This window comes from Erpetoichthys calabaricus, chromosome 2, assembly GCF_900747795.2.
Source record: "Erpetoichthys calabaricus chromosome 2, fErpCal1.3, whole genome shotgun sequence".
Classification (NCBI taxonomy): Eukaryota; Metazoa; Chordata; class Cladistia; order Polypteriformes; family Polypteridae; genus Erpetoichthys; species Erpetoichthys calabaricus.
Window position 1 is genome coordinate 217,705,379 of NC_041395.2, and position 27,915 is coordinate 217,733,293.

The following is a 27,915-nucleotide window of genomic DNA, read 5'->3' on the forward strand; positions in this document are numbered from 1 at the left end:
ACTTAGCATTTACCAAATACATTCAGCTTTTTAAATTCAATATGATAATATAAGGGAATATTTGTGAGAAGGACAAGTGATTTGATTACTACAAAAATCTAATGCCTGGAGTATTCCGGAACCATTAACTGTGTTCAGTGTTTCTGAAGTATTCGTTGAAGAAGCAGATTTCCGGTTTCAGTGTCACACGTGTTTTGGAACTACTAGAAGAAGAAGGTGTAAGAGCTTCGTTTTGGAACATAAAATCACTGTCTTAACTGTACTCAGAGACTAAATTGGGTATGTGTGTAGATTCTTGGTTTTGACACAAAAGTGGCCTAAAGTCTTAAGCGTTTAGAATTCACATTCACCTTAACAGTCATCTTGCGTTGTAGTTTTAAGTATAGTGAGCTGGAGTTAACAGTACAAGTTTTTAGTGTTGTGTAAACTCAGTACACGTTGTAATGCCACCAGAGACTGCAATCAATGCCTAATTTACGCTTTACATCACATCGTGAATGTGACTTTTTGGTCGTCTGGTAACGCTGTTCTACGACCCTGGCATTTAAAAGGCTGTTATAGATTGATCTGTACAAGATAAAACGGCAGAATATCACCTTAAATATCGAAAACGGAGTAATTCCGAGCAAGACTCACACATCACATGATACTTAAGTCATGATCTGGTAGTGAAGCACTGGGATGCAGCTTGTGCGTCTTCAGGATGTTTAGTTACGTTTATAATAGTCATTGATACCGTGTCCTGCAGATGTCCCACAATAAGAAAAGAATACATTATTATTATTATAATATTGAGTATAAAGTCAGAATGCAACGCTTTAGTGATACGTTGCACAGTAGGTAATGCTTAATTACCACATGTACTTTAACATTGGATTTTTAGTTAAATACATTTTAATAAATAAAACGTATTTATAAATGGCTAAGTTTCCTGTAGCGTATTAAGGCATTTTTGTGAACATTTTTGTCAAATTTTAGGCACTTCAAGTATGCGCAGAAGATCACATTAGCCTACTCCAATAAATTTTATAATTTAGCAGTCATCCCAGTTCCACATTAAGTGTGGGGCAGTGCAGTTCTGTTTAAATGTTTTTTTGCTGTAGCACTTTTTTATAACAAGCTATTAAGAAATTTACATTAAACATATGGCTTGCATGTAACCATTCTTTGTGTCTGTGCATTGAGCTATGTTATCAAGAATACAAATTTTATTTGCCATTAAGTCATGAAGGAGGAGAAGCAGCAGCACAAAACACACCAAAAGAAACACAGTGGCCCCAAGGCCGAAAGAAAAAAGAGAAAGAGACAACAGGAGCAACAGGCTGGCACCAATGAGGAGGATGGAAGGAAGAGAAACCCCAAGGCATTTACAGTGCATTCAGCAGTGCGTATGGCTCGCACTTTCCACAGGTAAACTGCATTTTTTTTTTATCCAGTTTGCTAATTAAACCTACCCCTTTTGTGCAAATTTTCAAATTCAAAGAGAGGACAGAGCCGACTATACTTCCTTAAAAGGCTGGCGTCCTTCAATATCTGCAATAAGATGTTGCAGGTGTTGTATCAGACGGTTGTGGCGAGCGCCCTCTTCTATGCGGTGGTGTGCTGGGGAGGCATCATAAAGAAGAGGGATGCTTCATGCTTGGACAAACTGGTGAGGAAGGCAGGCTCTATTGTAGGCACGGAGCTGGACAGTTTGACATCCGTGGCAGAGCGACGGGCACTGAGCAGGCTCCTGTCAATCATGGAGAATCCACTGAACAGTATCATCTCCAGACAGAGGAGCAGCTTCAGCGACAGACTGCTGTCACTGTCCTGCTCCACTGACAGACTGAGGAGATCGTTCCTCCCCCACACTATGCGACTCTTCAGTTCCACCCAGGGGGGGTAAACGTTAACATTATACAAAGTTACTGTCTGTTATACCTGCGTTTTTATCACTCCTTAATTTAATATTGTTTTTTTATCAGTATGCTGCTGCTGGAGTATGTGAATTTCCCCTTGGGATTAATAAAGTATCTATCTATCTTAATTCTACTTTAAGCTTTAAATGTCCTTTGAGTAAAACGTTTTTCATGCTCTTTCGCTATGAATAAATAATTTGCTAACTTACCAATGTGCAAAATGGGGAATTAATGCAATGTATGCCTGAATCAGTTATGATACTTTCTGTGATATGAACAGTCAGAATGTGCAGTGTACACAGCACAATTTCCAGACTTTGAAAAGTTGTGATATTTTAAATTTTTTTTTTTAAATGATCACATTGCATGTGGAAAACAAAGACGTTTATTTGATGACTGCTTTAGAAAATCACAGATGTATCTTACGTGTCAATATGATAATAAGTAGAATGGATTTTGCACTTTTTGATAATGTAAAAAACGTAATCTACTTTATAAGTAGAAAAAAATAAAAAGGCAACATGGAATAGTTATTGATTGGACACTTTTATAATCAATAGACTATGATGCCATTGTTGGCCGTATAAAAATGTAGGATGAAACATTATTTACTTTAAATTGTACCACACTTCTGTAAACTACATAGCAAAATGTTTCCAACTATTGTCAAGACTATTCTCACTGTTTTTGTATACTACTCTTTACCATAGGAACTCTCTAACAGATTTTTTGTAAATACTTTAATATTAAAATTCGGTCATGATCTGTACCTGCTTTTGACAACTCAGTGTCTGCCAGGGTGAAGCCTATTCAGGCCAGGAACCAACCCTGAATTAGACACCAGTAAGCCAGAAGGCACACTCAGAACATTCTCCCCTTGTACTCACACTGGCTATAATTTTAAGAGATTACAATTAACATGTAACATATACCTTGTGAATGTGAGAGGAAAACTAAAGTAGCCAGAGGAAAAATAATGTAGCCACAGTAAGAGAGTGCAAACTCCACACAGAAAAATACTCTACCTAAACCGTGAATACAGTCTCCTGGAGCTATGAGACAGAAGTGCTAAGCACCCTGATATTAATTTCACTGTATTTAACTGAAAGTGATCACTTGTATATCTGAAATTATACTAGATGCTTCTGGTTATGCCACTATATTTTTGAATGCTTTGCAATCAGTTCCAGAATTTTTATTAGTCTTACATAAAGCACTTTCTCTGTTATCTTAGCAAGGCTGTTGTATCTCCACTTTGAAATCTAAGTGCCTTATTGTCCAATATTGACCCTTTTAATTGTTCAAAACATAAAATAAGCCACTTTCATCTTCTGTAATCTTCATAATTTTCTAGAACTACTCATGAGAGTTCTTATTTTTCATAGCTCAATCATTTTCTGATTCAAATATTATCCAATGAACAAATTCACTAATTTAGACTACCTTACACTCCAGTAAAGCATATGCATAAAATAATTACCAATACAATTATATACAGTAGAGTAGCAAATCTTTAACTTAACTTAAGCTATTTCATTAACTTGGTGTAAATCCTAAGAGAAAATTAAAGGTGTTTTGTATGTGACATTTCAGTGAAATTTTAATGCAAAATATTTAATATCAGAGGGAAAGCAGATTCTGTATGTAATTTATATTTGGACATTTAGTTTTGAACAGAAATGTACATATCATTGAAGTATTTGTACATCTAGCTAAAGCTACTGTTTGTTACATTAACAAATTCTTCTGCATATTGATTTGAGCTTTTTCAAAGCTGGTATTCCAGCTTTTTGCTTTAGAGGAACAAAAATGTTTTCCTTGTAAAGAATAATGCATACACATTTTGAGTTAAATGAAAGGACCAAGTTGCTCATGCTTGTGTCTTTTTGCATTGTATGTTTACTCTTTGTATGTATTTATTTGTATTGAGGCACTTGTTAGTAGGACTCTTTTCTGAATAAATGACTGAAATGCATGCATATATTTCTGAGATTTGTCAGCTACACATCCATGTTGCAACTCTCCATTTACACCACATCCCAGAGGTGCTCAATTGGATTGAGATCTGGTGACTGTGGAACCCATTTTAGTACAGTACAGTTGAACTCATTGCCATGTTCAAAAAACCAGTTTGAGGTGATCAGAGCTTTGTGACATGGAGCGTTATCCTGCTGGAGGTAACCATCAGAAGATGGGTACACTGTGGTTTAGACGCCAGAGATGGTTGTGCCTGAAAATCCCAGTACATCAGCAGTTTCTGAAATACTCTGACCAGCCAGTCTGGCACCAACAACTATGCTATGCTCAAAGTTACTTAAATTACCCTTCTTTCCCATTCTGGTGCTCGATTTGAACTTCATCAGGTTGTCTTGACAATGTCTACATGCCTAAATGCACTGAGTTGCTGCCATGTGATTGGCTGATTAGATATTTGCATTATCAAGCAGTTGAACAGGTGTAACTAATAAAGTGGCTGTTGAGTGTATATTTGTTGAATTCCAGCGAAGGTACATCTGATTCAAAAAACGGAGGCAGTGTTTAGCCAAACCACATTTACTGATGGTGTAATTTAGCAAATAATTAGATGCACTTGATCGTAATCACATCTACTAGGATTCCTTGAGGAGAGGGAAAGTGTGCACTTTTCCTCTGGAACTAAAGTATATGCTTCGGCTGTACAAAAAAGTGTTAAAAGAAGTGGTCTTCTAGGATGTGTTGCAGCTAAGAAACCTTTCTTTTGGAAAGACAACAAGCAGAAAAGATGGCAATATGCGAAAGACTACAAGGCATAGGCTGACATCCTCTGGTGGAACACCTTCTGTTGAAAATCTTGAATTTTTTGAGAATCATTGTGAGACTACTTCCAAAAATTATACAGCAGTGTACAAAAGTGGCTTGCCTTGGGAAGCCACACAATATACCAGCTTGCTTTAAAGCAAAATACTTTTTTGCTACTTTTCAATGTTTATTTGTGTTTGTTCTGCTGCTGTGCAGTGTTTATATTAACAAATAAACATGTACTGCCCAGATAGCTAGCTTTGAAAATAATTTTCTGTGGTGGCCCAAGGCTTTTTGCACAATAAGGCAATTCATAACAGTAAGCTTAACAAATTCAGTTATGGATACTGTGTAAATTAAATTTTGGAATGGTAGTTGTTACAAGGTTATATCATTCTTGGGTGGTTTTTACATGGTACAATATGTGTAAATATTTTTGTTGAGCTTGCTTTTGAATCAGTATTAATGATGAACTATTGCAAATGTTATTTCTGAGCTTGTATATTGTAAGTTCTGTATTAATGTGCCAAAATGGACTCTGTACAATGTCTATCATTCTTTAAAGTTAATAAATTATCAAGGTTAAGGGAGCTATTGTCACCATTTCAGGTTGACTGTGTGGAATAGTGATTAGGGTATTGGGCTTTAAAAAGCTTAATGTTGAACCTGAGATAATGACCTAACTAGTTTGTGCTGAAATTGTTAAAAAATATTATATACAGTATATATAAACAATTATGTATACTGATCTTGTTATTTTACTTTTGTAAAAGCATATCCTTAATACTCAGATATATAATAATAGAAAGAGACTTTTTCACACATTATAATAAAAAACTGTCTTATGATTTTCCAAATAACTACTCTGTAAAGCTGATGCTATGCTTTCTCCTGGCCTCATGTACGTTAGTCATCTTATTAAATAAAAGGTTCATATTTGTCAATCTTTTCTAAGCTGAATTTTAAAAATGCACATGAAAAATAGTGTATACAGTATTTTTCATGTCACCTTTTCATGTCCTTTCATCAGGACTCAAGATCTTAAAACAAAGAAGCATCATGCACCAATAGTGGATCGTTCACCTCAAGAACCTCCTCCTTTTCTTGTTGTTGTTGTTGGTCCTCCTCGTGTGGGCAAGAGCACACTGATCCGCTGTCTGATTAAGAATTTCACAAAGCAAAAACTGACTGAAATTAATGGACCAGTTACCATTGTGTCAGGTGGGACCTGCTATAATTTACAATCTACTATATAGTACTGACCAGTTTCCTCTTACTTTTAGAGCAGAGCAAATTAATCTGTAGCAAGCTTGGATGTTTCGGACAGAAATTTGTCATAGGAGATTTGAACTCTTTTTTTTTTTTTTCTTTTTTTTTGCTGAATGATGGATTGTCTGAGTGACTTTTGCAAGCTGAGCCTAAAATAGTATTCCATCCAGTTCACTGATTTTTCGTTGATTTCTTAGCTTAGCAGTTTTAAGATTTATGTATTTTGTATTCTTTTGTAATTGTAAATATCTTTTCACAGGGAAGAAGAGGCGTCTCACATTCATAGAATGTGGAAATGACATCAGTACCATGATTGACTTGGGCAAAGTGGCAGACCTTGTAAGGAAATCAGGCTGACATTGATAAGGGTCAATGTTGCATTAGATAACTAAATATGATCATGTATCCTGTATGTTAGTTTAACGTTAAGTTGACCTCTTAATTTTGAGCTTTCCCTAAAGAATGTTTAAAATTTAAGCAGGTTTCATCAAGTACTTTAATGTTCTGCTGAATTATGGTAGCCAAAAGTTAATTTAAAAAAAAAAAAAAAGTTTTTGTTTTTTCCCTTAATAGAATCTACCTTTTGTTCCTTTTGAATCAGGTACTAATGCTGATTGATGCCAGTTTTGGATTTGAAATGGAAACCTTTGAATTTCTCAACATCTGCCAAGTGCATGGTTTCCCAAAGATCATGGGAGTGCTGACCCACTTGGACTCATTCAAGAATAATAAACAGCTCCGCAAAACCAAGAAACGTCTAAAGCATCGATTCTGGACAGAAGTTTACCAGGTGAATAAAGAGATTGATCATCATAAATTGTTTGTTAGTTTGAATAATGGAGTAAACTATATATTGTTGTGTTGACACAGGGTGCCAAGCTGTTTTACCTCTCGGGAATGGTACATGGCGAGTATCAGAATCAAGAGATCCGTAATCTTGGTCGCTTCATTTCTGTCATGAAGTTTCGGCCACTGGTATGGCAAACATCACATCCTTATGTTCTTGCTGATCGGTAAATATCTGGAACATTCTTACTTCTATTTGTGTTTGCAGATGTTATATTGCTACAATTGCATTAAATTGCATTTTTTTTCAGTATTCTGTTGTACTTTTGCACTGGTAACACCCATTTTTATTCTGTTGATATCTTAATGTAAAATTGTATATCATAACCGGTTGCTCTTGTTATCTGTGGGTCTATTTCTGATTTTTTTTTTTTTTTAAGTTTGCACCATGCAAGCCCTTTTTACTTTTGAAGCAATGGTTTTGTCTAGTATATGAATTACATTAATACTGCACATACATAATGACTGAGTAGTTTACTTTGAAATCTATCACATTTACACAGAAAATATTCAATTCAGTTTTGTAGAGGTTGTATTTAAGGAGGAAGGAAAAGAGTCCATAATATTTAAACTGATACTATAAGGAGAACAAGCACTTGCCAATCAGAATTATGAAGAAAGTTTAAAAATATGAAGAGGCTTCATGGAGAAGTATGAGTATCACTAGGTCTTAGGTAATTAGTCTCGGCAAAAAATTTTTAAAATTTCCCTGAAGGTACAGAAGCTACATAAGTATGAGTACAGTACAGTATGAGAAATAAATTTGCTGGGGCAGTGATTGCAAAAGAGGTTTTTACACATCTGATTTGAATGGTAAAAAGAGAGCTAAGAAGAGAAGTGAAAAACATTGAAATATGTGGATGGAGCAGGGGGTCGGCAAGATGAATGGAGTCATGGTTGTAGATTTAAAATGCAATTGGGGGAAAAAAAAACTGAGGGCCAAGAAACAGGTAGCAGTCAGTATAAAAATGTTGTCCTCTGTTTGTTTTCCAGAATGGAGGAGCTGACTGACCCAGAGGCTGTTCGACTAAATGTGAAGTGTGACCGTAAGATTTCCTTGTATGGATATCTCAGAGGAGCGCATTTGAAAAACAAAAGCCAAATACACATTCCTGGTATGAGAATTTAAGGGTTGATTGAAAAATGGAAATTTGCTTTCTTACCTGTAGTGGCACTGAAGAATTTTCCAGTTCTTATTTAACAAGTCATTTTAATATTGCAAAACATGACTCAATTATTATAAATCGGGTCTGAGGGGCCAGTACCAGCAACTCTTGATATAAGATAGGATAAAGGCCTTTACTTTTTGTAGAATTGGTAAGGAAATCTGAGTGCCTGGACAAAAAAACGGTATAAACATAGGTTTGCATGAGAATGTGCAAACTTCACACGGACAATGAACAGCTCAATTTCTGAGGCAGCAACACACACCACTCCACCTCCATGTATCCCCCTGTTAGAAAACAAAATCAGCAAATTACAGCAATGAACAATTGATGGTTCAGTCTTTCCAATATTTTTTAATTCTGTACACCAATCTCACAACTTTCCTGCATCTTTTCTTTTTTCTCCATTCAATAGCAGTTGATGATGATTAACACCAATACCATATGTAACTGCTATTATCAAATAAAAAGCTTAACACCCCAGATTCTCCTCCATTCACTCTGTATTGGTGGCCATGAAAGGACATGTATGACAGTGTAACAGACTGCACCAACTCTTTTAAGGGCCAGATCATCACCTAGGGGCTTCACCAGCAAACAGCTTACAATAATGCTATGAGTGATGGATGCTGCCCTTCGTGACACTGCACTCTCATCCTGGCCTGTTGACACTGCATTTTGATAATGTAGTGTTGGTACTGCATGATGGGCTAGCTATACAGATTAAAATTGCAGATAATGCAATTGCAATCACAAACAAACATCTGTAATGGAAATGAATGGCATAACTTCAGCCTCAGACCATATGAAATAGAAAGTTCTATGTATGGTTGCTTTTTTTTTATGCAGTAAATTTTAGTTTACAGTTAAAGCACTGGGAGATTCTCTTTTTGTATAGAAACATGAACACCTTAAAGGACAGAAGAATTACATCAGCAGCTAGTCAGTATGTTCAAATAACACAATTTAAATGAATAAAGATGAATCACTGCCTGAAACATTATCCTGTTCTTTGAATACTTACCCAGGTGAAATTGGAGTGAACTTTATGAATGCTATATAACTCCACTATCCCTTTTACTTGTTCTTGCTTTAATGGTACATTCACATATATAAAGTATAATTCTTTTATAATATATGTATTTTTAGATATATACTTTTGCGTAGATCTGTATTGAATTTTTGAAAAGTAACGCTCAATAGTTCCTATATATATTTCTTTTTTTTTTGTCTCTAACAACACCTGTGACAAGTGATATAATCCCTTTATTAGGCTTTTGTGTATCAACTCAGTGCAATTTTTATGGGAATAATTCTGTGTATGTAAAGATCTGATAGTATAAAATTTTAATGCATAGGTGTTGGTGACTTCACTGTGAGTGACCTGAGCTTCCTCCCAGACCCCTGTCCTCTTCCTGAAGAACAGAAAAAGCGCGCACTTAATGAGAAAGAAAGGCTGCTTTATGCTCCAATGTCTGGAGTAGGTGGTTTGGTCTATGACAAGGATGCAGTGTATATTGACCTGGGTGGAAGCCATGCACAGGTAGAATAATGTTCCAATTGTGTAAAATTGTTAGTCACTTCCTTCTAATTATTTTATTCCTTGTCCAGATCAACAAATTTATATGTGTAATTCCAAATGAGCACACAGTAATCCATTTTGAGACTGCACAATTATTCTTTATACAAAACACGACTGGTAAAACTATCTTAGCATAAGTTGCTAAGAAGAAAGTTATGTTGTCAATACATTTTATTTCATTATGAATTGACACTTATCAGTTAACTATATTTAGAACAAGATTTTTTAAAGGTACTGTGAGTAGGATTCTTCCTAACTTTACATTCACAAGGATCTACAGTTGTTTTTTTTTTTTGTTTTTTTTTTAAAAAAAGTTTACATATCCTTTAGAATTTTCTTAATCACTTAATGATTATCATTAACTTTTTTCGTGTTGTTTATTCAGACAGTTTATCTGTTATTATGGCTTGAATAACGATAGGATCACAGGTTTAAGTTTATAAAGCACTCCTGACAAGCTTTAACATATCTTTTAATAAGTAGTACTGTACTTTCCTCAATAGTGTAGCTTGGAAAGAAAAAATGTCTTTTGAACCACTCAAAAAAAGTTATTTTTCTATTACAGTAATCCCTCCTCCATCGCGGGGGTTGCGTTCCAGAGCCACCCGCGAAATAGGAAAATCCGCGAAGTAGAAACCATATGTTTATATGGTTATTTTTAGAATGTCATGCTTGGGTCACAGATTTGCGCAGAAACACAGGAGGTTGTAGAGAGACAGGAACGTTATTCAAACACTGCAAACAAACATTTGTCTCTTTTTCAAAAGTTTAAACTGTGCTCCATGACAAGACAGAGATGACAGTTCTGTCTCACAATTAAAAGAATGCAAACATATCTTCCTTTTCAAAGGAGTGCAAAGCAAGCAGTCAAAAAAAAAATCAATACGGCTTTTTGGCTTTTAAGTATGCGAAGCACCGCCGGTACAAAGCTGTTGAAGGCGGCAGCTCACACCCCCTCTGTCAGGAGCAGGAAGAGAGAGAGAGAGAGAGAGAGAGAGATAGCGAGAGACAGATAAAAAAATCAATACGTGCCCTTTGAGCTTTTAAGTATGCGAAGCTCCGTGCAGCCTGTCCTTCAGGAAGCAGCTGCACACAGCCCCCCTGCTCACACCCCCCCTACGTCAGCGCAAGAGAGAGAGAGAGAGAGAGAAAGTAAGCTGGATAGCTTCTCAGCCATCTGCCAATAGCGTCCCTTGTATGAAATCAACTGGGCAAACCAACTGAGGAAGCATGTACCAGAAATTAAAAGACCTATTGTCCGCAGAAACCCGCGAAGCAGCGAAAAATCCGCGATATATATTTAAATATGCTTACATATAAAATCCGCGATGGAGTGAAGCCACGAAAGGCGAAGCGCGATATAGCGAGGGATCACTGTATATACTTTGTTAAAATCAGTTTGTATAAATGCTCAGCAGATGAAATCATTTTTATATTCGTGTGTTTTTGTATCCTTTAGTATCGATAGCATACTTCCTCACTCAGTTATCTTTTTGTACAAATATACTGAATTTCTTAGCACTTAACATTATTCCTTAATAGGGTTAGAGGAGAGCTGGCCTGTTTGTCTAAGGTGATCTTATTGTCTTGTTTATCATGTCTAGGATCTCTTTGGAACTACAATTAGACAACGGTTTTCTTTTGATTTTTTTAAAATATACTTTTCATTACTAGCTGTTGCCAAAAATTCCATTTTTGATTATGTATATTAAGTCCAGTGAAATACACAGGTTTGGGAATTCTGGGGAGGCCTGGCTGTGTCCACTGGAAGTCTAACTGAGGGTCTCCCTTCCATTGAGAAACAGTGTGGGAACACTTTACTCCCATCCAAAATGTCCGATATCTTAATAATTTTAAAAATACATAGTGGGATAACAACAGTTAAGTCTTATGCATGTTCTTATAAGTTTTTGTTTCTCCCAATTATTAATTTGAAATAAATGTACTGTGATATTAAACTGTCTGATGTGCAAAAAGTACTCAGTAAAATAAGATTTGTTTTTACATAATGCATGATAATGCTGGTAGAATAAGTCAGCAATTTAGCATGACATCATATCTGCTTCATTTTCTTTGTGGTTTCCTTTTGCAGTATAGACCTATCTGCTCTGATTACACTGTACAGCATTTGTTGTTTATACCAACATGTACACTCATATGTGTTCCAGACACCTTTTGCTTAGCAGCGAAAAATTCTCTCCTTTCCTACTCTGAATACTCTTGATTGAACATATCATGATGGAATTGCTCCCTTTCCTTGTTTTCCGAAATCAATCCATCATAAATTATAAGCGAAGTGCAACAACGTAGCTTGAACAGCTTGCTAATGTAACGTACTGTGAGCACAGCATTTCTGACACACATTTACTAAAAATTTTGTCTATTCAGGTAATTTCATACTGGTGATCTCATTCAACAGGTTTTAGAATAATCTCTGTTAAGCAAATTCTTGGTCACGGCTGTATATTTACATTATAATATCTTATTAATGAAGAAATCAATCAGAAAGTGAAGACCTATTTCATCCTGAAATTAGGCACTGTGAAACATTAAGTTTTAAAACTTAGGAAAATGTAGTAAAATGAATAACGATTAATAGAACTTCCCTAGAATCATGTAGTTGAAACTGAGTATAGCATCCCTTTAATAATGGACCAAAAATGATAGTCTTTTATTAACAGAGACCATACTGCTGTGTTGTGAATTAACTGTAGATTAGCAATTGAAGTGTTTCAGTAGGACGAGAATAACGGTTCAAGATACTATAAATGAACAAGCAATTTTGATTTTAAAATAATAAACAGGTTATTCTCAGTTTCACAGATTTAAAAAAAAAACCAGTAAAAACAAGCAGGTCAGATATAGTATCTTACCAATGTATTTAACCTAATTTGAAATAAGCGTGTTTATTGCATTATTTTTTTTGTAATTGTGAGCTGTGGCACAAAATGAATTATATTGAAATACAGTACACCCTCGAAATTCACGGGGGTTACGTTCCTAGAGCACCCGCAAATTGTGAAAAACCGCAAATTATGGATGTGGTTAAAAAATGCCTATTTTTATAGTTTAAACCCTAAATATGCCCCCAAAACACTTTTATTTTCATTTCAACCTCAGCTTAATACATTACCTAAAAAAAAAGAATGTAAAGGTAAACCCGTATACTGTATAGTACGGTACTGATATGTCACCCGCAGTGCTAGAATATAAAATTCAGATGTTACCGCTATATATACTGTAATTCATGCAAGTGTGTTTTCATTGCCAGAAGCCTTACAAGGAGCAGGGCGTTTCGACGGCATCTTGGGGCTTTAACCCTTAAACTGCCACATACTTGGGGGTTAATGCATCCCTGAACGCCAAATACTTTTTTGCTGCACTTCAAGTAAACATCACAATTCACAAAGAAAAAGTGAATTTTTAATGGAGCTAATTTTTATTCATGCAAAGAACATCACAATTACTGCAACACTGATCATTTTACACACTGCCAATGAACTGTAAAAACTATAAAAAAAAAAACTACTGGAACAATATGTACAAGGTGCAACTGACGCCATTGATGAAATTCAGTAAATCACCGAGCCAACTGCGCTTGAACTGGCTGCACGCAATCACAAGAAGTAAATGCTGATACTTTCAGGCTAGTTTAGTGAAGCGGCTGAATACCAGAGACAGGCTTCAGTGCTGCAGGGGCCGGCAGTGGTCATGAGCTGGCTGCTCAACGAATGTATAGCACTGACTGATGAACTCTGGTGTGCTGGTAAATTGCACTGGGAACCGACAATAGCCGGTTGCGGCGTTCAATGATTGTACATCGCCGAATATACTCGGCTCCTACGTGCTGGCAAATGGCACTGGGAAACGAGTATAGCCAGCAGTTTAAGGATTAAGAAGAACAAAACGGAAAACATGAGAACGCTCAGCTGGAGATGTCACAGGGCAATCAGCAGCAAGGAGAAATGAATAATGCTGTAGCGGTCCGGTGCCACTAAGATTCACACCATCAAAAAGACGGTGATTTATTTATTTTTATGGTGGAGATTCCAGAGACGCACCCAGACTTGACCCAACCCGTGCGCATTCACAAACAGAGACAAAAACAAAGCAAACCGGTAATCAAACAGCAAATAAAGAATGTAATGAAAACAACGATACCACTCCTGTTCCCCTTATGGCGATTATACATTAAATACATCAAAGCACCAACAAAACGCACACAGTAAAGTCCAAGAAAAACGGCAACAGATGAAATGTAATGATGAAGACAGATAATCTAGAGATCCACACATTGAATGGGAATATAAAGATAGTCCTACCGCTAGTTCCTGAAATGGTGAAGACGGGTGGGCGGGTTCAGGAGCGCTCCTTTCTTTGCAGGATAGCAATGAATCCACTTACAGTCCTCATGTACACAAGCAGACAGTCCAGACCCCAACCATGAAACGACCCAGGACAAAACGAAGAAGTACAGGTAACCCAACAGAAGGCAGGCAGAGAGTCAGGAACTTGAAACACAAATTACAAAAACTTTTTTTTTTTTCTTTAGGTCACCAGCCCCCTTTTTAAATGCCGCGCTGACACCCTTTGACCCCAACAGCCCCTGCACCCTCAGCAGAAGACCAATTGGAGCCACTGCTGGGAGTTACAGTTTCAAATTCTAGTAGAGTATGCTCTCGGATTGGCTACTTTTACCATCCCAAGCCGCGTTTTCCTCTATGGTTGCTTCCTGTTCTCTCTGCAGTGCAGTATTGCCACGAAAAAAGCCATAAAAAATTGCGGAGGATATTTGCGGTTTCTGCTAACAATTATTAGTTATGTTCTAAGGAAAAATCCGCGAACGACTGAGGCTGCGAACCCTGAACCGCATCTTCGCAGGGGTCTACTGTATATAACAATGAGATAATATAAATGAATGAAAATACTATAATGAAATATATAGAGGTATAATGGTGATACTTTTTATATACCATCATGATTATAAGTAATCATTATGTATGTATCTAATGGGTTTTATTTTAAAAAATTAAACATACTGTACACTTTTTCCTTAAGTATTCAATCAATTTATTTGGCAGTAGCCAGAAGTGGTCAAAATTTGTTTCTTGATGTTCTGAAACATCAAGAAAAGTTATCTGTTGAGGAAGCCCATAAGAACAAGTGAATATGTCTCCCAATCACAGGGAGCATACCACCTGGGAAATGAATTGAACCAGCAGCATTATATGGAAAGATAGGATTTGACGAAGTAATTTAATTTTAATTATCTATTTTGCTTTGAATCAAAATGCATTTTTCATTTATAATTCCAGAAAATATATATTGAATGAATGTTATTCATTCTAGGGAGCAGAAATTGTAAGTGGTTATTTAGCATTAGATAGACAGACAAGTGTGTCCCAAATAAACACATTTTCCTGTCTTCAACTACCATGGCTTTCATTGGGCTCTTAAGTGAGTATGAATGGGTACGTTGTCATTTGAAAAAAATTTTGCTCAGTTCCAGTTAAAAAAAGTCCACACACCTCCATCTGGTTAAATGTTTTATACAAGTCAGAAAACTTTTTTATAGCAGTTATAGATTTGTAAACCATGTCTCCATTACTTTGCCCCACAGGAGGAGCCTAGGCCTTCAGCAGAACTGGTGCAGTCCCTCATCAGTACACATTCTACCATTGACGCAAAGATGGCTGTCAGCAAGGTATCACTCTTCAGTGGTTCTGTCGCACTGCAGTCTGATGAGCTGCAGGATGAGGAGTAAGTGTGTGATAGAGAAGAAATGGTTAATCAAGAATTGGATGACAGTTGCATTTTTTTTAATTAAGTTAGTGAGAAGTCAAGCAAAATGACACCTTTTATTGGCTAACTAAAAATATTACAATATGCAAGCTTTCGAGGCAACTTAGGGAAGTTATAAAAAGTAAAAAAATACATTTCTTGATTTGGTCATCCAGAATGTTTAAACTACATACAAATCAAGTCTTTTTTTTTCATACAATACCACAATGCCAGAAACTACCTTAAGCTTTTTGACTTTGATTTATTTTTTCCTGATATTTCTCTAATAAGCAAGAACTTCACTGTCCTCTGCTCATGTCACACTATTTACCCTGTAAACCTATAAATCTGTAACAGGCCATGCCAGGAGAACCCCAAAGAAGAGACTATTTGGGATCCTGAAAAAGGAAGAGTTCGACGAAGAGCCATGTTTGCTGATGACAATCAGGAAGAAGATGAAGATGACAGTGAGGAAGAGAGTGATGATGATGATGAAGAAAATGAAGATGAGGATGATATGAGTGAGGAAGAGTATGAGGTAGATAAAGATAATGACAAGGAAGTGTCAGATGCAGAAGACTGTGGACCACTCAAGCGACGGAAATTGAAGCAAGATGTAGAAATAGATGAAGCATTGGCTTTTGCGGATAGCAATGATGAGTTGGAGAAGAGTGAGCAGGAGAGTAGTGATGACGATGATGACAGTATTTTGGGCAAGGAAGACGTGTGTAAGAACAAAAGGCAAATTGCAGTTCGAGATTCTGGACATTGCACTGATGAGGAACTCCAAATTTCAGATGAAGAACATAATAATTTAATGAAACAAGCCAAAGTCAGCATTACAAAGTCAGAGTCTTCTGAAAATAAAGATGATGAAGAGATGTGTTTTGAAACTGCTGGTTAGTATCCTCAATCTTTGCATAGTTGTCCAATAATCTCAAGTGCCCCTTTCCTTTAAATTACTTATGCGGAAATGCTTTCTTGTGTCCACTTATATCTAATTCCCTCCATGCAGGTGCTCTTCACTGGAAAGAGGGGCTAGCTAAAAAGGCAGCAGAAGCATTTTTTCGGCAACAGCAGACGGCGCCCAACTTGCGCAAACTTGTTTATGGCAAAGGTGGTGTTTTTAAATTAAATTCTCTTAAAACTGGATGCTGAATATGTATGTGACAGAGAAATTAAGTGTAATTTTGAATAGGTTTTGTTTTTGTGTAGTATAGAAATGTTTGTTGATATACAGGTCAAAAAACAGTCTTCCATTGAGTGGCTGGTGTTGCCTCTGCTATGTCTAAAAAGGATTTTAGAGAAGCTGTTGTATTGTAGAAAGATTGTTGAGCAATATATCTTTAGAGCTTTCTTTTTTAAATTCCCTTTGCCTCATCAGTAATGGATGATGAAGAAGAGAAAGCAGAAGAGGAGGAATTAGGTGGGCTCTTCCACGTCAGCCGTCCTAAGGCACAGATGAGGTGCAGAGCCAATGGAATAGACTGTTCTCGCTACCCTGTAGACATAGAACGTGATTGGGATTGTGAAGAGGTGATTTGTTTAGTGTAATATCATTCTTTTCTGCCGAATCATTTTTTGTTCTAGCATTAGACATTTCATGCAGTGCTTGTTGCCCTTTATCTAGCTTGTAGTTGTGTTATTGGATTGGTGCCTCTACTCTTTTTCAGGTGCTGGACTCTATTAGGGACTGCTTTGTTACTGGAAATTGGGACAAGAATGAAGATGCTGCAAAGCTACTGCAAGAAGATGGTAGTGATTCATTTTTCTCATTTGCAGTGGAAATGTACAACTTTGTGTCCTTCCATGTTTTTACCTTGTTTAAAATTTCTGTCACAGATGAGCTTTATGGAGACTTTGAGGACCTTGAGACCGGTGAGGTATACCAAGGGGATACTGATAAGGACAAAGACCAATCTGATGTAAGAATTATTTGAACAAAATTAAATAAGTTAGAAGTTGGCATAATTGTATGTAAGAGAGACTGTTTTCTCTCCAGCAGGAAGATACTGGAGGTGATGAGGATGAGAAAGAGGAAGAAGAAAAGGAGAAAGCAGAAAAGAATGAGCGTTTAGATAAAAAGAAACGTCTAAAGGAGAAATTTGATTTAGAATATGATGAGGGGGAATCCACCTACTTTGATGACCTTAAAGGAGAGATGCAACGCCAAGCACAGGTAAAATGAAATAACCTTGAAAGTGGACTAGATGTTTTCAAAAAACTAAACTTTTGAACCTAAAGGGCACATAATTAAGTAAAGATTATTTTAATAATTGTAGTAGATTTTATATTTCTAATTTAATCCCACCTTTCTGGAGCTTGAATGCTGAACTCGATCTTACATGCTTTCTCAGTTAAACCGAACCGAGTTTGAGAATGTGGATGATGAGACCAGAGTGCAGTATGAGGGATTCCGACCTGGCATGTATGTTCGCATTGAAATAGAGAGTGTGCCCTGTGAATTTATTTCCAACTTTGACCCAAACTACCCCATCATCCTTGGGGGACTTGGCAATCAGGAAGGCAGTATAGGATACCTGCAGGTGAGTACCTAAGCCTGCAAATAAAAACATTATAAAATGTATGCACTTTAAAAGTGTGCGAGACATGGTTCCATACAGCACTTAAGTGTTTCTCATGTGATTCATAATTGTTTACTCTTCGTCTTAGATGCGAGTAAAGAAACATCGATGGTACCAGCGGATTCTGAAAACACGAGACCCACTGATTCTGTCTTTAGGCTGGCGTCGTTTTCAGACCATTCCACTTTACTACGTTGAAGATCATAATGGACGTCAGCGACTTCTTAAATACACCCCTCAACACATGCATTGTGGAGCTGCCATCTGGGGTAAGAGGCTGAAATAATACTCCAGTATAAAATTGTATCTAAAGAAAAAAGTTTTTAAAACACAAACAGATGAAATTAGTAGATTTGCTATAATGTTATTATAAGAAGAAAATGAGCTTTTCATAATAACTGTTTTGAAGCACAGTAGGCTTGAAAAATCTTTTGATGAATTTAATAATGCAAGGGGAAAAGGGGCTTTTATAAGGTTAAATTTATGAGTTGGGTGATTAACCTTTGAATATATAATGACAATAAATTGAATTAAATTCAAACTAGTTAATGGTGAATCATACACATACCACAAATATCAGTCTTCATATCTTGTGTAGTTACACTAAGAAATATTATTTCTTTTATGTTAACTTCAGAAAGGATTCTTAATTGGATTTACCACAACCTTAATTTTTCAGCAGCATTTTTTAAAAATTCTGAAGTACTGTAGTATGAGAAAATGTAGCTAAATTATGAGTATATATTATTGTATCAAAAAGAAAATACAATACTATTTTGACTAAACGTTACATCAAAACATTTAGTATCCTTCCAGTTTTTTGCCTTTTACCTTCTTCTGACCCTTTTAATGTTTTTTTTGTTTTTACTATATGATATTGTGCATGTATGTTTTTTCCCAGGCATAATGCTGATGCACCTCCTTTTTTATCTAGAATGCTAGAACAGTGAAGTTTTACATCTGCACAAGATATTTGCATTTTTCAAAAATGTGTTTATTGGTGAAATGCCTTTATTTTGAAGTCTATGCAAGTAATCTGCATAGTTCTGTTATTTATTATAGGTATTAAACTTAAGGAAATCAATGGGAAGTAGTAAAAAAGTAAAAGAAATTTACTGTGTTTTGTAATTACATATTTGTACTTTAATATATTATTATGTCAAATAATAAACTTTTGGGGTTATTGTATGTTTGGAACATACAAGGAGGAAGATCTGGACCTGCTAGTTAATATATTTTTTTTAATTGAGATGGTGGTTAACTGTAGTCTTTTTCCATATGTTTATTTTAGGACCCATCACTCCACAGGGCACAGGTTTCCTTGCAATACAGTCATTAGCTGGAGGCAAGGTAAAGCACTTTTAGGTTATTTACCTTACTATATGGTATATTGCATGTGTATCAATACTTATGAATATGCATTGGCTGGTATGAGTATATGCATAAGAAGATTTGTGTCAAATTTTACTGCTAAAGTTTAGTCCTAGGCATCATTTTTTTGCAGGCTGGATTCCGAATTGCAGCCACTGGCGTTGTTCTAGACTTGAACAAATCTGTTACTATAGTTAAGAAGTTGAAACTAATTGGTTTCCCATATAAGATCTACAAGAATACTGCTTTTGTTAAGGTATGTATCTTATATATGGAATGTAGCATAGACATTTTGGCGCACACCAATTTACTTTTTTGTCTTTTTTTTTTTTGCTCACATTAAAATAATGGTAAATTTTTGTTATAGGGGATGTTCAATTCCATTTTAGAGGTGGCAAAATTTGAGGGAGCAATCTTGCGAACAGTAAGTGGGATTCGTGGGCAGATTAAAAAGGCCTTGCACACTCCTGGGGCCTTCCGAGCCTCCTTTGAAGATCGATTGCTTATGAGTGGTAAGAAATTAATTTTATTTGTTTGTTGTTTACTCAGTCAATTATATAGTACAGTACTTCTAATACATCCAATTAAGAACACTATAACAGAAAAAATGACAAATTAAGCAGTGTATAGAATCATATTTGTTTCTTTTGAAAAAAATAAAAATGGTTAAAACATATGCAATATCAATCCAATGAAGAGCAAGTATATTTCATATAAATGTTTCGAATGGAAGTGAACAAGCATACCACCTATGCTCAGCAGTTACTTATTAGTGTATTTCAGTGTTATAATTACTGCATTTATTTTGTCTAAAGGTATTTAAGTAAAAAAAATTGTAATTGTAATCCATTGCTGCTGAATTTGCATTACAAAGGTCCTGAATTCAGCCATTAAGTATAATGGCAGGTATCCCATCCACTTAACACAAGAATTACCAAAGCCTATGAAAAAACGTGTAAATCCAGCCTACCTTAAATCCCTTCGCACTTCTCCGTCAGTGTCTTTTGTCTTGTAAATGTGCCGATCAAGACAAGCAGCCTACTATTCCATCCTCCCACCACCACAGAACGGGCACAAAGTTCTCCCCATTCCAGCCCTGATTATCTGGGAGTGAATTGCTGGAGTTTTAGAATGGAAATAATAGATGCATTTCATGTGTGTTCCGTTTCTACAATAATCTGTGTAAACACGTTGTTAAAACAGAAACGTTTTTCATATTTTAGTCATAAATGAAAAAAATTTAAACGTAAACTATATAATGTGTAAAGCCTGAAGTCCAAAGATCAAATAAACACTTTCACAAAAAGGTTCAACGATGATGCAACAGCTTCTGTGGTGCAGTGGCAAGAATTGCTGATTTGTAATCAAGAGTTCCCCGGTTCTATCCTGACTCTCGTATATTTACTGTTTTGGGTAGTGAACTGCTCTTATTGTTAACATTATACAATAAAAACATGCATTTGATTTGCATCTGTAACAGCTGGTGTACACTTATAGTACTTGTAAAAGTTAGGCTGTTTTTTTTTTTTGTTTGTTTGTTTTTTGTTTTTTTTTTTTACTTTTTTTCTCTTGGTCACGATCACGATACATACTACACCCCCTCCCCCAAGGAATCTGAGGCTGTTAGTTTTTATTTGAAACTGGGAATAACTGTAGATGTGAGTGGTGTTTTGAGACAGTCGAACTAGAAATTCCCTAATCTGGAGGGATAAAAGCTGACACACAAACGCTGGTGAATCTGCCTTATTCGTATCTCATTGTCACTTGATTTTTAAAATTTTTCAAATTTATTTATTTATTTTTATTCAGTTTTATTGAGTGTTCCTGCTTACACTGAATTAGTATGTGCCTTATGGTCCATGATGTCAAAGCCACACTGACAAAAAACAGAGACACAGATATGTATATATGATATTTGGAATTATTCATTTTATGACCTGTATAGTACATTTCGGAAAACATTGTGGCACTGATGTAACATTATTCATATTCATTCGCATACCATCTTGCAGTTGTAATCAGTGACCGCTTGTTCTCCCCCCCCAATCTTGCCCAGTTTCCACATTTTGGTGTGTGGTGGTGTTTCTTTTGTACTCCAGGACATGTAGAGAAAAGAAAGTTCCTCTGCAAGGTGAGCCATGAACACTTCTTTTCTCAGTGGACCCCGTACATGCCTTGCACAGTACATGCGCGTTGATCGCCACCAGATCAAGCTTGTTATAGCACAAGCAACCAGCCACCTGTGTGCTCCTGCTCACACTGAATAAGCTCACGCCTTGTCAGCGCAGCACCAGGGGAAAAAAAGAGAAAGAGACAAATATATGTGACATTTTGAAGAAAACATTTTATGACCTGAATAGTACCAATCAGAAAACATCATCGCACTAATGCAATATTATTTGAAAGTGAACAGCATCAGATCGGGTGTGAATTTATGCTGGCGCTGTTATTTAGGGTCAGATCAGGAGGGGAGGAAGATAAATTTACACCCAATCTGTTCGTTTTCAAATAACATTGTATTAGTGTGATGATGTTTTCTGATTGGGACTATTCAGGTCATAAAATAATTTCTTCAAAATGTCTCATATATTTGTCTCTTTCTATTTTTCCCCGGTGCTGAACTGACATCATGCACCAGAAGGCATGAGCTTATTTAGTACGAGCAGGAACACACAGGTGGCCAGTTGCTTGTGCTATAACAAGCCTGACCTGGCACCAATCAACACGTATGTACTGTGCAAGGCATGCATGGGATCCACTGAGAAAAAAAGAGTGTTCATGGCTCACCTTGCAGAGGAATTTTCTTTCCTCTGCATGTCCTGGAGTACAAAAGAAACACCACCATGCACCAAAATATGGAGACTGGGCAAGATCAGGAAAAAAAAAAAACACGTGGTCACTGATTACAACCACAAGAAGGTATGCAAATGAATATGAATAATGTGACATCAGTGCCACAATGTTTTCCAAAATCTACTATACAGGTCATAAAATGAATAATTCCAAATATCGTATATACTGTATATATATACCTATGTCTCTGTTTTTTGTCAGTGTGGCTTTGACATCATGGATCATAAAGCGCATACTAATTCAGCATAAGCAGAAACACTCAATAAAACTGAATAAAAAAAAATCAAGTGACAATGAGATAGGAAGAAGGCAGATTCACCAGCGTTTTCTTGGCAGCTTTTATCCCTCCAGATCAGAGAATTTCCAGTTCGATTGTCTCAAAACACCACTCACATCTACAGTTATTCCCAATTTCAGATAAAAATTAACAGCATCAGATCCCTGGGTTGGGGCGGTAGTATGTATCGTGATCGTGACAGAGAATAAAAGTGAAAAAAAACCTAACTTTTACAAGTCCTATAAATTTACACCGGCTGTTACAGACGCAAATCAAATGTATGTGTTTATTGTATAATGTTAACAATAAGAGCAGCTCACTACTCAAAACGGTAAATATACGAGGCAGTCAGGATCAAACCGAGGGACTCTTGATTACAAGTCAGTAATTCTTACCACTGCGCCACGGAAGCTGGTACATCCTTGAACCTTTTGTGAAAGTGTTTATTTGATCTTTGGACTACTTCAGGCTTCACACATTATATAGTTTATGTCTACATTTTGTCATTTATTACTAAAATATGAAAAAACGTTTTTGTTTTAACGATGTGTTTACACAGATTATCATAGAAATGGAATGCACATGAGATGCATGTGTTCCAAATAACGATCTATTTCCATTCTAAAACTCCAGCACTTCACTCCCAGATAATCAACACTGAAACTGGAGAACTTTGTGCCCATTCTGCGGCGGTAGGGGGATGGAATAGTAGGCTGCTTACTGCTTGTCTTGATCGGCACATTTACAAGACAAAAGACACTGATGGAGACGTGCGAAGGGATTTAAGGTGGGCCGGATTTACAAGTTTTTTCGTAGGCTTTGGTAATTCTAGTGTTAAGTGTGAGGGCCTCATTAACGTCATCCAGTTTCCCAATAACATGGGTTGTGAGTGGGTGTACCTGTGTTACCCAGCATAAAAGATAAAAAGAAAACTAATTTATCCTCATGTAACATATAAGATTGCTTGGTTCATTCCAATGAATGTTTAGCAAACATAGTTGTTTAAGTTATAACAACTCAACTGATTAATGTAAGGATCCAGTGAAAAGAAAGTGTTGGTTGGGATGAAAACCTGCAGCCACAGAGGTCAAGCATGACTGATCCTGGGAACCGCTGAGTTAGAAGGTAAACTGCTGGTTCCTTCATTATTTGCACAGTATTGTTAAGTAGCTGTTCTACAATTTCTTAAGACAGTGGCTGCCAGTTATAGTGCTGTGAATTGAATGTATCAGAAGTTCAATGTAACTAACTGAGTACTTTTCAGTATACATTTGTTTTTTTTTAACCAGTGGTTAATATTATTAGTTTATTGGAATTCCTTACCCTTGAATATACTACATACAATTGCCCAGAAATAAAAAATTTGTGCTGTAGATCAGTTCTTTCTTTTACTAGTAAATGACCATGGTTTTTGTTGATTGTCATTGGAAAAATACAGTTTTACAAGAAACTGTATTCTTTTGAATTCAAACAGGTAATTAGTAATAATAATAATAATAATAATGGGAATTTGGTGTAAAAATATAATTTTGCCCCATAGCACATCCTGTTAAATAGGTAGCATCAATCAGAATTGAATGTAATGCTTTGACCTGTAGTCTTGTACCTTCACAAAGTTTTGGAAAGTTTAGATCAAAAGCAATATAAACTGAATCATTTGTTACTTTAAATTGTTACATACAAATTTTGACTTTTATAGGCTGAATATTTACGTAGGAAATTCAATAAATTTAATGTTTTAAACATTGTAAGTGGGGTTTAGGAAAAAATATTCTTCTGGTAATGTCCTCAACTTTTCAATCAAATCTGTCAATGTGTTTTAAGATTTTGGGATATTTAGTGTTTCTTTTGTTGGAGGGAGGGGGTTGCCCTTAAATTTTGGTATATAAAAAATGCACTTTCTTAGCAAATTTCTACTGGCCTAGATGTACCGTCTTGCCAAATCTCTTTATAATATATTATAATAATAATACATTTTACTTATATAGCGTTGTTGATGAGTGATAAATGTTCTCCCTGTGTTTGACCACACACTTGTGTTCAACAAAGATAAACCTATTTGTATTCTTTCTCCAATACCTCTCATAGATGTAGTATTCCTAAGGTCCTGGTTTCCTGTGTCTGTTCCTCAGTTTTATAATCCTGTTACCTCACTGCTTCAGCCAGTGGGTGGGAAAGATAAATGGACCGGGATGAGAACAGTTGGCCAATTGCGTCATGACCTTCAAGTGAATTTACCACACAATAAAGACTCGCTTTATAAGGTAAGACAAAGAGGTCATACTAATCTATTCTGTAAGTGCCTTGAGCATGGGAAAGGCACTATATAAATAAAATGTATTATTATTAGGAGAAATTCTAAGATGTAAAGTGAGTAGTCACGTTTTGCTAGAGATTTATTGACACACATTTATGCTCAAAAAATTTGTCTTTAAGCCAATCATCCGAAAGATGCGCCACTTCAATCCCCTACACATACCTAAGGATCTGCAAAGGATGCTGCCATTCAAAAGTAAGCCAAAGCTCCAAGAAAAGAAAGGCAATGTGCCAAAAAATCTACAAAGACCAGCAGTCATTAAAGAGCCACATGAAAGAAAGGTAAGATGCTATCTTGTTTTATTGCCATTCCATTCTCCTGTGGTTATCATAACCTTGTGAGTTCATTCAAAGGATTGTTTGTTTTCTTAGCTAGATTTTCACCTATACTCAAACTAGTTGCCCTTGTTTGCTCATTACAGATTGCATCACTGTTGGTGGCCCTTAGTACTGTACATAATTACAAAAAGAAGGCAGCAAAGGCCAAACATCATGACCAGCGTAAGGGTTTTTTCAGACAGAAGCAAGGAGAGGAAGCTGATAAGATGAAGAGACAAAAAGAAGCCAGAAAAAAAATATACAAAATAATCGGGCAGAAGGAGAAAAAAAAGACAAAAGTCCAGCCTTAAGGGCTCTGGTCACAAGGAATAAACTGGTCACTTAGGAGAACTGTCGTTGGATTATTATGTAAATGTGTTAATGCTTTATAAACTTACAGAATATCGGAACAATTCTACAAGTCAAGTCTCATTGTTATATTACAGACTGATGAACATGAATGAAGCCCCAATTCTCTTTTCTAGAAAATGTTTCCTGGGTACTTTTTAAACATTGAAAACTTATGTAAAATAAACCCTGCTGTTTCCCCAGATTATACTTGGGTGCAACCATTCCAGCATTTTTTAATCACACTTTCTCTTAATTCATCACATTTTTTTGTACTCATTACTGTGCATTTATCACTGACATTGGTTGGCCATGATAAAAAGGTATACGAAAAATTTATAAACACTGATTTTATTGATCCCATTTGGTCAGAATTTTTTTTCCCCTTGTAGCTTCAAACACAATACAAGAACTAATTCTGGACACATCACAGGGTGCACTGACTTAAACACCCGCAATTAGTGATTTTAAAAATTTAGTTTATTCATCAGTAAACCTGCTTAGTGTGATTTAGGGTCACATTCAGAGTCTAGTTTGGGCAGTACTTGGTGCAAGGCAGGAAGCAATCATAGACATGGTGCCAGTCCTTTGCCAGACCTACTCACGCTCACACCCATAACCATTAAGAAACAACTCTTTGAGAGGAAAACAAACACATACACAGGGAGAACATGAAAAATCTTATTTGAAGCGACAAGGCTATTCACTTTGACATCCAGTTGTAAAATAAAGGTAGTAAAAAATATCTGCTACACAAAAACCACAAAGTATTTCTTGACATTTATTTAGCAAATTGAAAACGGTTAAAATTAACAGGGCGGTAGGTGAGCTAACACAAATCACTAATCATCTAGTTGCTTGAACTTAGACAAGTTTGATTAGACCAAAGAAGGTTATGTGTCTCAAAATGTAATATCTGTATTAACAAAGTTTTTCTCATATAAACAGAATAGTTAACTCAAATTTCATTAATAATTTTGGCAAATATTTATTGGCATTGCTTGCCATGCTGCGCTCATGTATTTAGCCCATTTTACAAAGGCAGGCCATTGCAGCATTTTGCTTTTAACTTAGTACATCAAAGTCATTAGTGAACAAAATGCAGAGTTGATATTGGTTAAATCGTGTAAAAGTGAAAATTCTCATAAAGGTCTCGTATGAGTCCCAACAATTTTCAACCTTTCGTTAATTTGTGAAGAAGGCTGTAAAATTGCTGGGGTGTGCCCACAAAATATTATTGTCCACTTATGTTAGATGTGTTGATGTGAATGCATTTAATGATTTATATCTTAAAGCATCTTAAGTACCTTGTGACTTCTCACAAAGTATCTCAGAAGTTTTATTTTGCAGGGTTAGCTATTTGGAAACTGTCTGAACACAAGAATAACAGAGCTACAACGTATACAAGTTGAAAAGGAAACTGATTTCAACGTTCATGAATAGCAGTGTGGCCAACTTGTAAATTTTCTGAATGTGTGTAATGAGACAGGGTTCAAGTACAAAGCTGAAATCTTTCAACCTTTGTAGATAGTCACAAGGTTATTATGCAACTTCCAGTAAACCCCAGGCTTTTGCTTTTGACTCTGTCTCAGCCCTGAATAGTCAACATGAATGATATTCACATGGGAAATTTCAGCTCTTCTTAAAAAATGAATAAGCTAGTCCTACCTAATTCATTGGGTAACCTTCTAATATACTGACTTTTATGTTGGCAAATACAATATTTCCAGCGTGTACATTGCTGATTAACTGTACTGAGTGTGGTACTGTGTATGGTACTATGTGGAGATTTCTCTTTTCTGTTTGAGGGTTATCCCAAGACTATTGTTTCTGATTATAAAGATCATGATCTGTATATAGAATTTTGAAGTTTAATAATGAAATAATTATTCCAAAGTTAGTGATCATATTGTTTGAAAGAATAATTTTATGCCATTGTGTTTATTGTTAATTGTTCTATGAATTGGGCCGTTTATTGCCTTTGTACATACTTGATATAAATGCTGTCATGTTGTATATAAATATTCTACTGCATTTATTAATTTAGCATTTTTGAGAAGCATAATATACACTTCAATTTTGGGATTCATACATAAATGGCTTCAAAAATATGCCTTTCGTCTATGTCATAGTAATTTATAAAGATGCCCTCACTAAATGAATATATTATAGTTAACTATGCCATTGATTTAATGCTATGTTTAAGGTCATTGTCATGCTGTGTGACTTAGCATTTTGAGCTACAGGTGATACATGCCCTGTTATTCTCTTGAAAAATTTCCACGTCCAATCTGGAATTCATTTTCCTCCTCAATGATTTCAGGCCATCCAACACAACATCCCCAAACTTCTATCTTCTCTACTGTGCTTCACGGTTGGAGTTCGGATTTGGAGTTCTTATGCTGTATTTATTCAAACATCGTGTGAAAGCCTTCAATTCTTGTTCCACCTGTCCAGAGAGTATTGTTCTGTAGGGTTATGGAACTTCTGGGGAGCAGTGGTTACCAATACTATGTGCACCACT

General features: G+C 36.0%; 1 protein-coding gene across 1 annotated transcript; it reads left to right on the forward strand.

Moving 5' to 3' along the window:
* The first annotated feature begins 150 nt into the window (after positions 1 to 150).
* Positions 151 to 27,572, forward strand: bms1 (BMS1 ribosome biogenesis factor). Its single transcript, XM_028795150.2, is given in 24 exon segments — positions 151 to 279; positions 1,224 to 1,410; positions 5,710 to 5,900; positions 6,208 to 6,287; positions 6,550 to 6,738; positions 6,819 to 6,961; positions 7,788 to 7,909; positions 9,319 to 9,503; positions 15,163 to 15,302; positions 15,681 to 16,222; positions 16,339 to 16,440; positions 16,708 to 16,859; positions 16,997 to 17,078; positions 17,166 to 17,248; positions 17,329 to 17,502; positions 17,681 to 17,869; positions 17,997 to 18,177; positions 19,200 to 19,258; positions 19,413 to 19,535; positions 19,647 to 19,791; positions 24,498 to 24,673; positions 24,846 to 25,007; positions 25,148 to 25,327; positions 25,329 to 27,572. Coding segments are annotated over 23 exon segments (3,633 nt in total). The 5' UTR covers positions 151 to 279; positions 1,224 to 1,225; the 3' UTR covers positions 25,377 to 27,572.
* The last annotated feature ends 343 nt before the right edge of the window (positions 27,573 to 27,915 follow it).